At 30.7% G+C, this 17,708-nt stretch overlaps 1 protein-coding gene and 1 long non-coding RNA gene across 21 annotated transcripts in view; one reads left to right on the top strand and one right to left on the bottom strand.

Moving 5' to 3' along the window:
- LOC116435176 (uncharacterized) overlaps positions 1 to 17,708 on the top strand; it is a 384,264-nt gene that overhangs the window by 196,525 nt on the left and 170,031 nt on the right. For 17 of the 20 annotated variants that reach the window (XR_004236703.2, XM_031994464.2, XM_031994459.2 and 14 more), the window contains 2 exons: positions 15,292 to 15,437; positions 16,702 to 16,799. Coding sequence is in view for 19 of the 20 variants with exons in the window: in XM_031994464.2 (XP_031850324.1) it covers positions 15,292 to 15,437; positions 16,702 to 16,799 (244 nt within the window). In the remaining variant the exon portion in view is untranslated. The remainder of the gene's footprint in view (positions 1 to 15,291; positions 15,438 to 16,701; positions 16,800 to 17,708) is intronic. The other 3 variants (XM_031994473.2, XM_031994471.2, XM_031994467.2) reach the window with 1 other exon arrangement.
- The window catches only part of LOC143175111 (uncharacterized), an 83,445-nt gene that overhangs the window by 22,347 nt on the left and 43,390 nt on the right, over positions 1 to 17,708 (bottom strand). The window lies entirely within an intron of this gene.

Here is a 17,708-nt window from a genome sequence, read left to right as displayed (position 1 = left end):
AATACGTGAACTAAACTTCTATAATTCACTGAATTTGTATAATTTACATGCTGTAGCAAGCTGAGTTTCTTGAAAACAAAATCCCTCCGTTTTAGTCCGCTACCCTGACTTGTCGAGCACCCTCTTACTGTTTAAATCGTTTTGTGCTATAACACCGTCACACAGTATAAGTCTTTAGTAATCTAACTTTGCTAAAGTAATAACGTTACAACTATTGAAAAATCACATGTAATAGAAATTAATTTCTAAAATAATAAATAAGAATTACTCATCGCGTTTCATTTTTGTTAGACGCATTGTATGGATGCGAATACACGAACTTATTTAATAGAAAAATAGTTACTCTTGTGTGTGATATCATGATTCGAGATAAAACAGTTAAGAGTCTAATTTTTATAAGAACAGTTTTTTGCAAATATTTTACAAATTAATTAGCATATTATATTTATTATATTATAATAATAAAGTAATTATTTATTTTAGTAACTCATCGTTGATTTGAATCACCTTGAAATTTGTTTTTGAGAATTTGATTCTAAACGACTTTTGTTCATATGTACAGTGAGTCACAGCCAAAATCGTACATCACATATACGAATACGTTTCGTCTCGTGAAAAAGTTCAGGAAGGATATGGGGGAAAAATATCATGAATCTATATTGTAAATGTATCTATATTTATTATGTAGTAGTATCAAAAGGAACAAAGTTGTCTAAATATAAAAAAAACAAAGTTACTATAATTCAGCCTGGAAAACGTCTCACAGCTAAAATCGTACATTTGTAGAAAAGTGACCAACAATTTGTTTAAATTAAAAATTAATATTTTGGTGGGTGCCCACGACTACATTCTACCGCACGCAATCTATTTGGCATAGATTTTACCAATTTTTCAGTAAAACTGAGTTCAATTTTTATCCATTCCTCCATTAATACCCTTTTTAAATCATTTTTATTTTTAACAGTATGTTTCCGAATTCTAATCTCTAATTCATTCCAGACGTGCTCTATCACGTTCAAATCAGGTGATTGTGGAGGTGCGTTTAGTACTTTAGGGCAATTATACAGTACCCACATTTTGGCTACATGCGATGTGTGTTTGGGATCATTGTCGCTATAAAACTTAAACGAATTCAAAATCCCTAATTTTTCGGCACTGTCCCTCAAATTGTTTTTCAAAATATTTATGTAATCATATTTATTCATGTTACCTTCGATAAATGCTAAGTTACCCACTTCGGCAGCGGACATGCAGCCCCAGACCATTACTGATTGCCCTCCATGTTTCACGGTACTGTTTAAATTTTGTATTTTAAACTCCTCATTTGGTCGACGCCACACCGTAATTTTTCCATCTTAATGAAATATGTTAAATTTACTTTCGTCCATAAATATAGTTTCTTTCCAAAAATCAAAATCTTTGTATATATATTCTCTTGCGAAATCTAGTCTCTTTCTTCTATTCTTCTCGTTTATAAGAGGCTTATTCCGAGCTGTACGACCGTGAAAATTATGTTTTCTGAGTATTCTTCTTATTGTTTCTGGATATACACTTTTCCCTAAATATGTTTCTACTTCATTAGTAAGTTTAGGTGCACTGATCTTCGGATTCTCTTTAATTTTTCGTACTATCCATCTTTCGTCGTACGCGTTGAACTTTTTCTTTGGAGCTTTTCTTGACGCATTACTTATTCTATTTTCGTTTTGGTATCGTTTTACAATATACTGAACAGTACTGGCACTTCTACCAATAATCTTCGCAATTTCACGATAGCTTTTTCCACTTTGAAAATTTCTTATAACTATTTGTCGCTCTTCTATCGTTGTCTGCTTCATTATTACTATCTTTCTCTTTTTTTTTCAACTACGAACCTTACGACGCTAAACGACAACTGCGAATACGCCAAACAATGTAATCTTTTATTTGTTCCATAATTTTCATTTGTTTTCAGGGATTCCCCTTGGGGAATATTACAAAATATATATACTGTACGATTTTAGCTGTGAGACGTTTTCCAGACTGAATCATAGTAACTTTGTTTTTTTTTATATTTAGACAACTTTGTTCCTTTTGATACTACTATATAGTAAATATAGATACATTTACAATATAAATTCATGATATTTTTTCCCCCATATCTTTCCTGAACTTTTTCACGAGATGAAACGTATTCGTATATGTGATGTACGATTTTGGCTGTGACTCACTGTACATATAACCACCGATTGACTTTGGTTTCTGAGATATTCACAAAAATATATTCAGTATTACATATCGTAGTTCGCACGTTGCACTTTAATGAGATTGGGACTAGTTAATTTAATGTACCACATTGTATACTGTCCTTCACTTTTTGAAGATATTTTGGAAAATATTTAAAAAGTTTCGTTTAGATAATAAACGAGAGATTGATATTAATGAGATTAGTTTTTGGCAGGTGTGAATGCAGTGAAAGGGCTAAAACCTCTCATCTTGTAATATCAAAATCCTCCGAATTTTGGAAGATTATGGGCATTGACCCAAGTCGGTGAAAAATTGTCAATGTACACAATTAACAATAATAAATATAATAAATATAATATGATTACATTAGACACTAATGTAAATCTATTAGGTTGATGCGTATAAAATTTCGGATTTTTAAATGAATATATAAAACTGTATATCTTTTTTCAAAAACTGTTTATTTAATTAAAATATTTTTCAAGCCGTCTTCATTTTCATATTGTTTAGCCCGTAAAAACTGTTCTAAATGTTTAAAAAAATGAAAGCCGGTTGGCGAAAGATCCGGTGAATAATTTCATATTTTAATTCATTTAATTTCGCAATTGTTTTGTACGATGTATGCGGCTGAGCATTGTCGTGGAGAAGTATTGGGCCATGCCAATTAACAAGTGATGGGCGTATAATTTTCAATTTTTCATGCATTTCATCAATGTACTGGCAGTACTTTTCGGCGGTAATTGTCTCTGTTACGTCACAGATCCGGCTCGAAGGACCATGAAATGTTACGTCACAGATTCGGCTCGAAGGACCAAAAACTGTTCCGTAGTAGATCCGGCTCGAAGTACCGAAAAATGTGACGTCGCAGCGTGGCAACCTCGATAGTTGCACGCCCGTACACGAATACTAACGCGGATTTAATTCCTCGGCTGGGGTTGTAAATCTCAGCTTTAACTTTAGGTCTCGTTAATACTCGCGACGCTTCGATTTCCAAATTTCTTCAGAAATCAACTGATTCGACTCTAATCTCCGAATGATTGAGATCAGACCACTAGTTTCTCACGATACTGAGAACCCGTTTGATGTTGCGCGTTTCGAGACGAACGAATTCTCGAATTTCGAATTGGATGCTTCTTCGGAGTGTGAAGCTGGAGTGTAGTTGTCTCGAACGATGGACTGACTGATAACTGAGTAACTGATTAACTGTCTGTCCCGAACGATGGGGCTGACTGAATGTGTGGATGAATGAATATCTCGTTACTCCGTAAAAACACTGATAATATCGTCACTCCAAACGGTTGAGTGATTCTGAACTATTCGGATTGATGTTAACTGCGTAACTGTGTAAAAACACTCTTGCGAGTGCGATCATGTAGGTGTTTTTATACAACACCTATAGGTTTTGTGTCGAGTACGCTGATTGGAAAGTCGAAAATACCCAATCGGCGCATAATTCCAAAAATCGGAGGAGTCTTGGACGACGCCCCTTGGCCAGCCCTCTTGGTGCAAGGGTGAGGGCAATGGCCACGTGCGAGGGATCCTCGAAGATTTGCCGATGCCTTGGAAATTTCCTCCAAGTTGACTCATGTCTGGCGGAACCGTTACGAACGAGGTTCGCGTCGACCCTTCGGAAATTCCCGGTTTATGATATGGTCGGTCGTCTGTACGAACAAAGTAAAAATTCCAAAACTATTGTCTGGACATGCGCGGATTACTAAATGATTTTATCATGGTTTAGGGTGAAATTGCCCCCTTGTAACTAAAATAAATAAACTGAGTTCGAAAAAAGGTAATCCCGAAAATAAATTTGTTGGCACTTCCATATCATAAACGAACCTTCAAGGATTTTCGCCGTTTTGTTCCGCCTCGGACGGAACAGTCTCCCCAGTTCGAAGGAATGAGTAGTGAATTACTCCAGTCACATTCCACCACACTGTTATTAAAATTTTCCGTGGATGAAGTGATGGCTTTGGAGTATGAGTACAAGCCTCATCCCTATCGAGTCACCGAGCACACCTTTTCCTATTGACGTAAAGAACCCATTTTTCATCACAAGTAATAATCCGACCGAAAAATGGCACTCGATGAAATCGGATTCGTAATGATGAGCATACGTTCAACCGATTTAGCTTATTTCGCTCGGTTAGTTCGTGCGGTACCCACTTATCTATTTTTTTCACCTTGCCAATTTCAGAAAGGTGTCGCAATATTGTTGTATGGTCAACTTTCATTCTGGTAGCAAATTCCCTTGAGATACAGTTGGATTCGTATCCACCAATGCTTTCAGAGCATCATTTTTCACAGACCTTTTGGGTCTTCCACGCGGTTCATTTTGTAGGGAAAAATCACCAGACCGAAAATTTTCAAACCAACGCTGCACTTTTTGATCGTTAACAGTATTCTTCCCAAACGTGTGGTTTATATTGCGTGCAGCTTTTGCAGCATTATTACCAAGATTATAGTCATATAAAAAAATTACACAAATATCGGTTGAATTCCTATCGGTATAAAATTCAAAACAAATAAGAAAAGGAAGCACTTTTTAAAAAATTTTCTTTGTTGAAATGTGACTCTGGCAATGGACAGTACGACTATAAACGAGGTTATGCCAAAAACAAAAGCATAACGAAAACAGGGATACAAACGTTCACATGTGAAGAAAAACTGACATTTCATATGCACCAACCTAATATGACAAAATCGGTCCTTCTCTTTTTGCATTTTTTTAAAGAATAGGTAAAACTTTATTTTATCATTGATAAACAAAGTGAAACGAATTCTTCTCGGATCTACAATCAGAATTTGGAAAGCCACCATTTTTGTATTAAATTATACTAATTTTTAGTGTAAAAATAATAACTTAAATCTGTAAAACACAAAGAAAGTTTAGATTTTATTTATGTAGATTAACAACATGGTACATTATTTTGACTCATGAAAATATTAGTTTAAATCGCTGTTGTAAATACTCCGCCTCTTGTTAGTATTTTACTGTATGATTTCTCTTGTTCTTTTTCTACTGTTTGGGGTTAAGTTAACCGAGAGTGAACGTATAACAGCGAAACATGTGACTATACCGAGAGAATGTAAGATAAAGTGGCACATGGGTCTCATTGTACATATTCCTGCAGGTGCTACAGACCGCGACATGTTTCGTGTTGGTGTCTCAAATATTAATTTAATATAAAGACGTTTTGTTGTGCATCTGTTGTAAAGAATAATAAGTTTGTTAGTAGAATTTTTGAAATGAAAACATCATATAACAAATTATATTGCACAGTTCACACATCCTGTTCATTTATTTAGATGTTATCATTGGTTATGATCATGTAGTTATAATTGGAAGCATTCATTCGTTTATTGAATGAACACAATACTATGAAAATTTAATTTAAAATTAATAAAATTGTAGATAGCCGGTCGTGATATTATTTTTGATGATATTTTTAGTGATAAAAATCAGTACACTTGCATTGACATTGTTTAATGAAGGATTGGTCGATCCATTTACAATTAGAGACATAGTTATATATATACTTATGTATAATTGTTATCATTAAACAATGGCTCTTACATTGAAACTCTAATATATAATAATGTCTGAATTGCTACATATTTGCAGGAATTCGTATCATACATATTATTATATATAATAATTATTATTGCATACATATTGATAATATTCTCCTTTATAGTTTAGATGTTACAAATGGTCTAATTGCTACCATCTTATAGAAAATATTACGTAGTTATCGTTTTATACTACAAAATACGTACTATCTTTGTTGATAAGGAAATAAAAAGTTTCCAGATCTTACTATAAATCACTTATTGTTTTTCAAAATATTGTCTAAGGAATTTTCCATAGGAAGCAATTTCATTTCCACCAACCGCGTATACAGGGTGTTACTTCTAACATGACGCACGATTTTTCATCCACTTGCAACCATCTAACAAAAAGAAGTTTAGAACAAAAGTTGCAGGGTATAGGGTGTACAATAGATATCAGTAAATAAATTTCGAAAACAGTTTGTTTTCACGGCGAAATCGAGGTCTTACAAGTATGTAAAATTGGATTTACAAATGGGAATACATATCTTTTTACCATATATTAGAGAACGTCGAAATGAATTCAAAATATACATTACATGGTATTTTTACTAACATATTACTCGATTTATAGCAGTGTAAATATGAAATATTTAGCTTTTCATCATATTTGATGTTATGACAATGTAAATATTATTTGACATTGAAAAGATTACTAAATGTAAACACGGAATATTGCTTGGAATTATTACTTTGTTATTGCGGTTCCATCATTGGTCTTCGTTGATTTCCACACGAAATGGTACTTATTATATTTGCTGCAAAGTAATCGTTTGCAACAATGTGTTCCTTTTCTGATTCCGACAGAGTTGAACTAATGTTAATTTTTGGCGAATGCAAAAGAAATTCTCGAGAACACGAAATGCATTTCAAATATGTACTGAAACAAAATGCATTTTTCTGATGTTCTACTCGCGTGTTTTCATTCAGTAATTTCTTCGGTGTTGAATAATGTTTACACTGTCAAATACGATGAAGAGATAAATATTTCACATTTACACTACTGTAAATCGAATAATATGTTAGTAAAAATACCATGTAAAATGTGTTTTGAATTCGTCTTGATAACTTGTACAATATGGTAAAAAGAAAATGTGTTTCTACCTGTAAAACCCAAAATGATCTTGATTTCGCCATGAAAACAAAGTGTTTTCGAAGTTTATTTACTGATATCTATTGTAAATACACTTCCACTCCTGTTCTAAATTTTTTTATCAGAGGACTATATGTGAAGTAACACTCTGTATATGTGAATAAAGAAACTCATAAATCCTCAAAGCAAGATTAAACTGTAACTGTTTATTTATAGAAAATACATTGTCTTCAGGCTACAAAGTCTAACTAATTTGAAGTGACAATAGTCGATACTGATCAGGCAAGTTATTTCTTATTGTATCTTTTTCCTAGTGATTAACTTTATATGTGATGTAATCGTTTTAGGAAATTACACACCAAGGAAGGAAATAAACCACGTAAACCGTAGAGTTATGAATATTCAGTTTTAGCACACTCCACTAATTGTAAGTAAACACATATGCAGATAACTGTTCTGTGATATGTATCTATCTCCAAAGGACAAGCAGTTGGTCGCGGAGAAGTAAATTTCAACACACGTAAACATAACGGAATTAAATATAAGCTGGAAAAGCCGAAAATTTAAGTTTACTGCGTTAGTCTAATACATTCAATTTTCATTTATTCAAACAGAGAATATTCAGCTTATGATAATTAATATACTGCTAAAATGACACTTAAGAGTAATAATAATTTATTACTCCCTCAAGCACTTGCAAATTATAGTCGGATTTAACGCTTTTTTACATACGTGAAACGAATTTCATAACCCTTTCTTCCCCACTGTAGACACATGGCTGCATATTTGAAATTATAAAACAGAATATGATTAGCATGTACTTATTCTTATTAATGAATATGTAAAATATGTCTTTTTTGGTGTAGCTATATCTTTATATGGCATAATACAAGTTTTATTATTTGCTTAAAACTTTAACGGTAAATTAGAACATAAAAATATCACAAAATTAAAAAATATTAAATACAAAATAAATTAGTGCATATCTTGTATACCTAAATGCAATAATATATAAAAGTAAGCTGTAGTCATATAGCATCAAAATAAAAATGGTATTTATCACTTTCTAAATGCAGACATTTTTTTTTTAAATGTATGATGTACAAACTTTTTTATATTACAACACATACAGTACGATGTATAAACATTTTTAATGTATACATCGTACTATATAAACAAAAGTAAAAACATTTTTCTTTAAAATTGTTAAACTATTTGAGATCGAAAGGGTAAATAATAGAATTTTTGCAAAAGAAGAAAACTGTTTTAACAAATAAGCTGCAGTTAATATTTCGACTGTGGAGTCTCAATAAAACAGTCAACATATTAAAGTTTAGCATCACCAATATAAAATGTATAATATTGCTTCCATAATTTCTCTTTTTTATTAATTTTTTAATATTTCGTTTCCTTAACATTTCGAGGTCCAACAGAGACCGTGATAGACCTTGAAAAACACAGAATTGGAATGCTTGTTGCTCAACGAGAATGAAGACAGAGTGGTCTCAATCACTCTCGAATGTCTTATTGAACTTCAGGAGTTCTGCAAAGTTACAGAAGTAATATCGTAGTTGTTTCAGATTAATGTACCTACTCCTTGAATTTCCTTCAGATCATTTTCAAATAACAAATTTAAAGGAGTTCGGACAAATTAAAAAATTAATAAAGTAACCAGGTGCGACCATGTAACGACAAAAAATATAAATTTTGAAAACTGCTGGGAGATCAATGAAAACGTATTAAGAAATATATTCTATAAGTACCAATAAATTCATACAGTACCGTTTAAAGAATAACGAAATAAAATATATGTTATATCATAAGTATAAAAAAAAATGGCAAGGGGATGACTCGCATATTTCAAGATAGTAATAAATAGATTACCTAAGATTATAGAATCAAAAATATAGAATCATAATAATTGAGAATTCTATAAATACATTTCAAATCCGGATACCACAGAATTTTAACGAAAGAGGTTAAAAGAACAAAAAACTAATATAACATGCAACACCGATTAAAGTCCCTGCAAAATTTCGCTTGAATAATAAATATATCATATTTTAAATTAGTTCAAGAAATCTTCGCTAATGGATTTTCTTTCAACGCTGTGAACAACGCCCCTTGAAAATAATCTTTACAAGATCGTCCAATCAAAAATAACTAGCTACTTACGGGCATAATACGTAAACTGCAAGGACAATAAAATAATAAAATGGGATGTAATTACTGAAATCAATATGCTAAAGAGTTATATTTGATCGTACTTCAATTCATTAGGATTTCTATCAAGGTCGCATTTCGTATTGAACATTTTCCGAAAGTATGAAAATGTACAGAAGTCGAATTTCTATTAAAACATTAATAAAGCTTCATTGTTTCTTAAAATGTAGAATATAAAAAATTACTTCTATCGTCAACAAAATGGACTAATATCAAATAATCAACCTAAATTTCAAGGCAAATATTATACCACCGATCAATTTTATTGTATATTGGATTGATATATTATAAAAGAACTTCTGCCATAAGTAAATAGTAAATAGTGAGTCATTATTCTTGAAGTTGTAATTTCAGCTTGTAGCGAACAATTTTTTAACACTGAAACAAGTCATATGCAATAATGATGAACATATTATGCATTAAAATTATGGCACTATTTGTTTCATAAGAAATTTCAATTTGTTAAATTCAGTCAAACTTATTTATGTATCTATTAATCCCATAATTAACTTTGAATACCATGGAGGTCACTGGTGACCCCGAAATAAATCGAATTACTATAATTGACACAATTAAACGATGATTATTTGAAAATATTCATATATTATAAATAATGCTGCCTAATGCGGTGACATTCAACAAGATGAACGTGCAATAATCGTAACGCAAATCAATTAACTAATTTGATATTATGTTTTCCTCATTATGTGTATTTTGATTCGTGACATCATCCAGAAGTCAACGTGTTAAATACATTTTTCAATCATATTGTAGAATTATTCGGTAGAGTATAACAGCAGAAATTTCATAAGGACCAACAACATTCCCTATTTATCTAACTGTAAATACATGCTAGTCGTGTTCTACGCAGAAGACAAATACATTGTGCGTGATAATCAAAGGTACCATTTGTGATATCCTTCTTGTTTAAGACGAAATACCCCAGGGATGCATACTTGGCTTGCTTGTTTGTACTGTGCATCTACATAGAATTGCTATCTACCAAAATATTCAAATATTTACATTTGCAAACTACACTGAAATAGTTTCCATATGCAACGATATCAAGACCTTTACCTGAAATCAGTAGAACCATATTACACTGCTCGAAAACTGGCATATATCCAACAAAATTAAAGTTAACGTCACCAAATGTACACATATCAATTTCACGCTATGATGTCTTTCTCTGGAAATAATTAAACTGAAACTGGACAAACATTATACTACAATCTAACTCAGTGAAACATTTAGGATTACGTAACAGACTGGCTTGCTGACAACATATGTACCATACAGAAACTAATATGCATTATATTCAGAAAGAATATCAAAATACTTATGTACAAAGGGTTCTTTTCAAGGTGTGTTTCTACATGGAAACGTAAATAAAAACCAGTATAAAATTTATTTCTTTTGGGACCTCATTTTTGCGAAAAATGAAGATACATTCGATCGAGTTTTATAAAGCTTAGCTAACTACTGTTCAGATATAGGTAAGTATATAATTGATTGAAAGTGATTTTATATGCAACAAGAAGTAAAAAAAAATATAGCATAAAATTGTTTCACTAGAGACGTTATTATTAGAAAAAATTAACGTTTTATATTGTTGCTAATTAGTCAAATATACTACTCAGCTATCGACGAATTTATGGTAGACACATAGCTTACGAAGAGTCTTGTAAGATAGTGTATAGATGATTAGTAACTACAAACATGTTTACTTGAAAAAACAAGTAAAAATTAAGATTTATAATTAATTCAACATTGTATTGTCTACACATATATATTATTTTTGGAAAATTTGACTTTGACATATACCTTTTACCACGAAGTTACCAAACAAGGAAAATAAGTAGTCTAGCTGTTGTCGATGGTATTTTTTATTATAACATGTTAAACGTAATTTTAACGTTTGACAAGCCTTCTATGTTTTATTTATTATGTAAATAATAATAAAGACGTAAACATTTCAACTGCAGAATACTATAACATTCATTTAATTTCATTATTAACAGATACTTGTAATCGGATGCAATATATGAAAACAATCTATCTTAATTTGATAGTAACTACTTCAGTTGATAAATGTGGTATAATATCAACATCATATTCACGTGACACCTGCTGTTAAAGTATGATGTATTTTTATTATATTCTAAGTATTTAAGAAATGGTAAAAATAAGTTCATACTGTTTTATTGAAGTTCTGTAGTGTATTCTGTAGTAATATTTTCTAATATTATGTAATATTTCATTATTCTATAATCAAAGAATATAATATTGATTAGTTAATGTATAAAATTAATGCACGTTACACCGTATTGTAATAATTTTAAAAGCAATAATGTATTAATGATAGTCAACCTTAATACTAGATTTTAAATTTATATTCAATACATAATAAAGTTTCTTATATTGATGCAGGTCTGGTTCAGTACAATGTTATTTAATTTGATGCGAATGTTAGTCATTAGTTTAAAGTCAGTATATTTATACCGTTTTTAAATGAAATCACTCTTAAAAATTTTATACAAGAATATCTTAAAACACAGTTCTCATTTTATTAATTAGTATTTACTCATTTCGTGGTACTAAAGTTACAAATAATATTGTTTTGAACATAATGAGAAATTTCATGTTTATTATTATATTCTTATTATACTATTATATGGTTATATATTATTTTACTATAGTTTTCTTGAAACGAGCATATAAATAATCACAAAACATGTTATTCCAAAATTATTGAAATATATTTATAATATGTGTTATCAAATCATTTATATTTTATACTATGTTAATGTATTGTTTTACGTTCATAAGTCTAATAAAGTAATAGATCAATCATATGATTTACTCTTACACACTTTTAACTTTATTGCCGTTTCGCGATACAACCACTACATCGCTGTGGCTGTATCATATTGCATCATTAAAGCATCAAAACAGTAAATTGTAATGCACAGCATTGTATGAGTAACTATATGTGTTTTCTTTTAGATCAGATTACAGTATTCGTGATTAGTCAATTTATGATACAGGGCTCAATGTCTAAAGATGAAATAGATGAAGTACGAAGTTATGATATTACTTCTTGCACTACAAATTTTCGACAATTATGTCAACATCAACTGAGCTTAAAACAATGTTTCATCCATTTTCAATGATTTAACATTTAGTATTTAGTACTACAGTTTAACAGTTAGTAACTTAGTAGTTAATAACTGTTACATTTTTACATGTCCGATATGTTCTTACAATACAATTGTTACTTTTAAGAACAAAAAAAATATTCGAAATAAAAACAATTAAGTAATTGGACAAAGTATTGCAAAATAAGTAATAAATATATGATTGATTTTGTTTGTTACTGTAATCTGTACCTTCAGCAATATATTTTCCAAGATATAAACAAGATCCCTATCTTATTGTTACTTTTTAAGTAGTATAATAATTGAAGCATTCATTTGTAACGGTTTTATGCAACATCATATTTTTCCCAGACACTAATCGTGAACACAACAAACGTTTTTTTTCACAACAAATCTTAAATTTAATTATTGTTCGAAATACAATTGCATTAACTTTATTTACAATACACTCATAACTGCAACATTTGTTCATGCCTTTTAAATTATTCATATTTTAAAAACTTGTAATGCTTGGAACGTATCGATACCTATTATGATCATTTGTTAGTAAATTCCTTAATTGCGATCTATAACACTGTGGAACAAATTTGAACTTTTTTTGTTTTTTACCATAACCCTTAGGTGATTCTTATAGAGTTCCTTACCCTAAATACGAATCCGAAAACCAAATTATCGGGTCACGTCCAGTTTTCGAAAAAACTGGGTTTTTATAAAAACGGTCGAATTTTTCAGAAAACCAAGTGTTACGTAAAAACTAAAAACGATAGGCAGTTAAAATTTGTCGCGGAAAATAAAGGAGACTTGCTCGAACACGTAGCTATAAAAATTTTGAATTTTTCCTATCATTAAATGTTTGTAAATGATGATCAAAGTTTAAAAAAGGGTAGATGCGCGTATTTTGTATGCACTTCTGTTACATTTCTACGAAAAGTGGGTTGGCTAGCACGAATTTGTTATGCGCCATTGGATTCTGCAGACATTTCTGAAGAGGAACCCCCGCGTGGGAAGCATGAGATCGGTTTTTCTTTGAGATAGGGTAAAAAAATGTCCGCGAAGAGCGCGTACACGGAACTTCCGCGTTACATGGCCATCGCTCGCCGGCTACAGCTGTGCAGGGCACTGAATACGCGCTGTATAGACCTGGACCCCGATCACTTCTTGTATGTATAATGTTTAATTGTTTTATACATTTTCATAATTGTTATGAGAAAGCCAGTTTTTTCGAAAACTGGACGTGACCCAGTAATTTGGTTTTCGGATTCGTATTTAAGGTAAGGAACTCTATAAGGACCACCTAGTGGCTATTCAAAAACAGAAATTGTGTTTCACAGTGTAATTATTATATTATTCTATAATAAGTTTTAAATTTAAACATAATGATATATATCGTGTTTAATGAGATATTCAACAAACTTAATCCACGTATTCAGTAAGTTATTTTGAACAAAAAATGTCATATTACATACTATATATTAAAATTATTGTGTTACTAGTATAAGCATCGTTCATGTTGATTGCAAAAACAAGAGTAAGTGATTTCCAATAATGAAGGTAGAGCTTGTGCATGTGATTCACTACGTTTTCGATTTGATTTAGCCATTTTCACAATGCACATGAATAGAGAATTATTGTCTTACTGTAAGTATACTCAAAAACCTATATCATTTTTGTTACAATAGAGTAATAAAACGATATAGAGCCACAATGTGAATGGCATTTTGTTTAAAATGACCTACTCAGCATTTCAGGGGCCTTCGTTGAATATCTCATGAAATACTTTACATATTATCAAGTTTCTCAATTAATTAAAGACAAAACACATTTCTTTCGAGAAAGCAGTATTTTTTTTATGAAACGCAACTACCGTATTCAGGATATCTTGTAACGGATGGTTTAATCCAAATTTTATAATTCCGCTTGAAAGAATAAGCCAGAAATATGAAATAACATTCTTTTTACTTCAGACCCAACTTTTATAAAAGTAATTGAAAACATTTGTACATGCAAAACTAGGTAAAAAATGCAACACAAAGTTTATTAACCTTAGACTGTGTTTTTAAAATAAATCGAGGTTAAACATACATATACCAACAAATTTTCAAACTGCATTCCTCAAAACTGAAATTTTACACCTATAAATCTTAATCTAGATTTGTTATTTCATTTATCATATATTCCTTTAAATCAATCAAGTGCACATATATTTTACAAATATTCTTGATTTTTTCTGTAAGTCACAAATGAACAAATTTTATTCTAGACTAATTTTATCATATAGAATCCTCCTTTACCCGGCTATAGCGTTACTTACAAAACACATTGTACGTTGGAAATTGTGATACAAAAACACATGATTAACAAGATCATAATGTATCATATGCGAATGGAAATCAAATGTAAAATATAATTTTTCCTGCGAGGCTTCATTTTCAAAAAAATTGATTTCGAATATTCACTGAAAACTTAGCTGTAGAACACAATTTGGTTATCTATCTTTCTATTATTTTTACATACTACAGACATTAATACTACTGTCTACTACATTATACGAAATTATTACAAAAAGTAAGTATTACTATAATGCAGTCAATATTCATAATTATTAATGGAAGCTTGATTTGAGCTTGATTAATTTCTAAAATCAGTTTCCTCGAAAATTAAGCCTTGTGTAAAAAAATTTATTCCGCATTTTTGTCTTACATCTTCGTAAGGAATGACGATCTCCTTTATATTATTGTTCCCAATGCACTTTGTAGTACATGCTGCTAGATGTACTTAAGGTTGTCTGGTTTTTTATGTTTTGTATTTATCTTATTGATCATACATGTATGTACTTACGTACAACTTGCAATTATCGATGTACACGTGTAAACAGCTACAAGAAAGTGTTTATTAATCTTAAGTGTGAATTATAGATTATAATGATGATTAAATATTACTGTTTTCGTAAATGTAAAAGTTGAAACGCAATGTCAAGATGGTTAGTTACAGGGTGGTGCCGGTGATCGCTGGAAATAGCGAAGCAGTAACATTGAGCGGACTCAGAGCTGACACGCAGTATCAATTGGCCGTCACTGCCATCAGAGCTGGCAAAAAATATCGAAGTCGACCAATCGTCTTCCGTACATTAGGTAAGTTCCATATTAACGTATTCGGGAGCGGTAATGTAGTCCTATGTTAGTTTAAATTCTTCAGTCGAATACTGAGAACCTGTGCTACGTCATTTTCAATTCTTTTATAACAATGCCAGTAACGTAAACCTACGTCAATTTACATTTTTGAGAAAGATGCTGGTTACTTAACACATTCGCTGTTCAGGTCTAATGACCCTTTACGTAATACACATCCATTGAATTTTTTATATCATATTGAAGTATTTGAACATGTTATATCGTGTTCACTATACTGTTCTTAAATGGCATGGGTATGCAAGAATCTAAGAATCACATATGATTCATGGACAGTGAACCTATTAAACCTACGCCCTTCAAAAATCCGTACTTGATTTTGATAATATAAGTATTGAAGTATTGATAATATAGTTTTATTATACATTTTTTAGATTCATACATATTTGCCTACCAAACCTTTATAATATTTAGCTATAAACTTTAGGACCTTATGTGGCTCGCGAATATGTTAACGCGTTGAATCTCGGACGATTATCGTATGTCTTGCTGAAGGCGCCCGAGCTTTCATCACATGAAATGATTCATTACATTCGTTTTATAATATAAAACATATAAAATAATATATAAAGGAAAAAGATAATTATGATAATGATGATAATAGAAAGGGTAGAAAGAACCATAATGCGACATCGTGATGAAATCTCCCTTTTATGTTACATTATTTATGTAATATTTGGAGTATTTTTATTTTACTACTGTTCCAATTATGTTTGATGAGTGGTTACTACTATATAACTACTACTACTAAATAACATTAATGATACAGTATTAACGAGAACGAAAGTAATCAATGTAGGTAATTTTCTATTTGAAATAATGTTTATATTAACGATATTCTTATTTAAGCGTTGTTTTTATGAACTACTTTAATTATTTTGTCTTACTGTGATAAACTTATTGTATTATCTGTTATAATTCCCTACAATTCTGCTTATAAATATATTTGCGCGCTAAAAATATCTATCTAAAACGTTTATCTTTATTTTTGTATTATATCGAAACTAAATATATACTACATTAATAATTAAATTTCAGTAAATGGCGAACTAATTGCATAGATATTACTGATAAATGACTAGTATACAGGAGACATGTGTGAGAAAATTTAGCACGAGTATTAAGTACATACAAGTCCCGTCAGATCTACATTGAATAACAACGACATAATTGGATTTGTGAATAATTAAACGGTGAAATGTTTCAGAGCCACCACGAACATCCCCTCAACAGGATGCAGCGGTAACTGGCGGCCCTCTTCCTCCTCCTCCACCTTCTTCTCAGCAACCTCAGCCCTACATACAAGTGAGTTGAAATAAATGAATTATTTATTATTATAAATAAATAAAATTATTTTCGAAATCAGTTTCCTGTAAACAGTTCCGTATAAATCGAAATTAGAGAAACTTGATAATCAGGTTACTTCTACTTTTCATACGCGAAGTCAACATAAGACTTAATATAAAAGTGTTCTATTTAATATTTTTATACCAATACTGAAAACTTTTGTACTGATTTCATGAAATTAACTACACGCACTTCAAAGGTAACAATGTCTTCATTGATCCAATTTTCCAACACCATTATATGAGAATAATGTAGGGCACGACGTTCCTACATCACAGAGGTCACTTCGTTTATTTCAAATGCTACGGCGCCATATCATTTATTAATAACTGTTAGAACTCCATCTTAGAACCATTATCCCACACCTGTTTCATTCTCACATATAGAGCGAGTTGAATCACTCGCAAACTGTTCGTTATACGCAAAAATTGTTTCGAATGAAAGTCTTATGGACATGAAGTACGGTAATCGATATTTTACTTTGCATTTCCATTGAATTATAAAGCTCGCCTTGAAATTTTAGCTATTTAACGCGACATCTTTCCGACATTATCTGTGTATTATTTAATGAACAAAGTAATAGTCACAGCGTTTGTAATAATATTTTTCATTTATCCCAAGAGATGAATAATTATCAATTATTTTCATTTTTACTTATTTTTTTCAATAGTTGTTATTTAACAATAATTTAGTTCTGTTTTTCTGTTTTCGAATACTTTTCAATTAGAGTACAATATTAATAGTAGAAAATTATTACATTTGTGCTTTTAAATTTTTGTCAATACCGTAATATTTATTTAATAATTAGCCATTTATATTATACAATAATTTAATTAATAATAGGAAATTTTCGTTATTAACACATTT

The sequence above is a fragment of the Nomia melanderi genome, chromosome 11, assembly GCF_051020985.1.
Source record: "Nomia melanderi isolate GNS246 chromosome 11, iyNomMela1, whole genome shotgun sequence".
NCBI classification, from domain to species: domain Eukaryota; kingdom Metazoa; phylum Arthropoda; class Insecta; order Hymenoptera; family Halictidae; genus Nomia; species Nomia melanderi.
The sequence above is the reverse complement of the archived record's forward strand: the minus strand, read 5'-3'. Positions and strand labels throughout refer to the sequence as shown.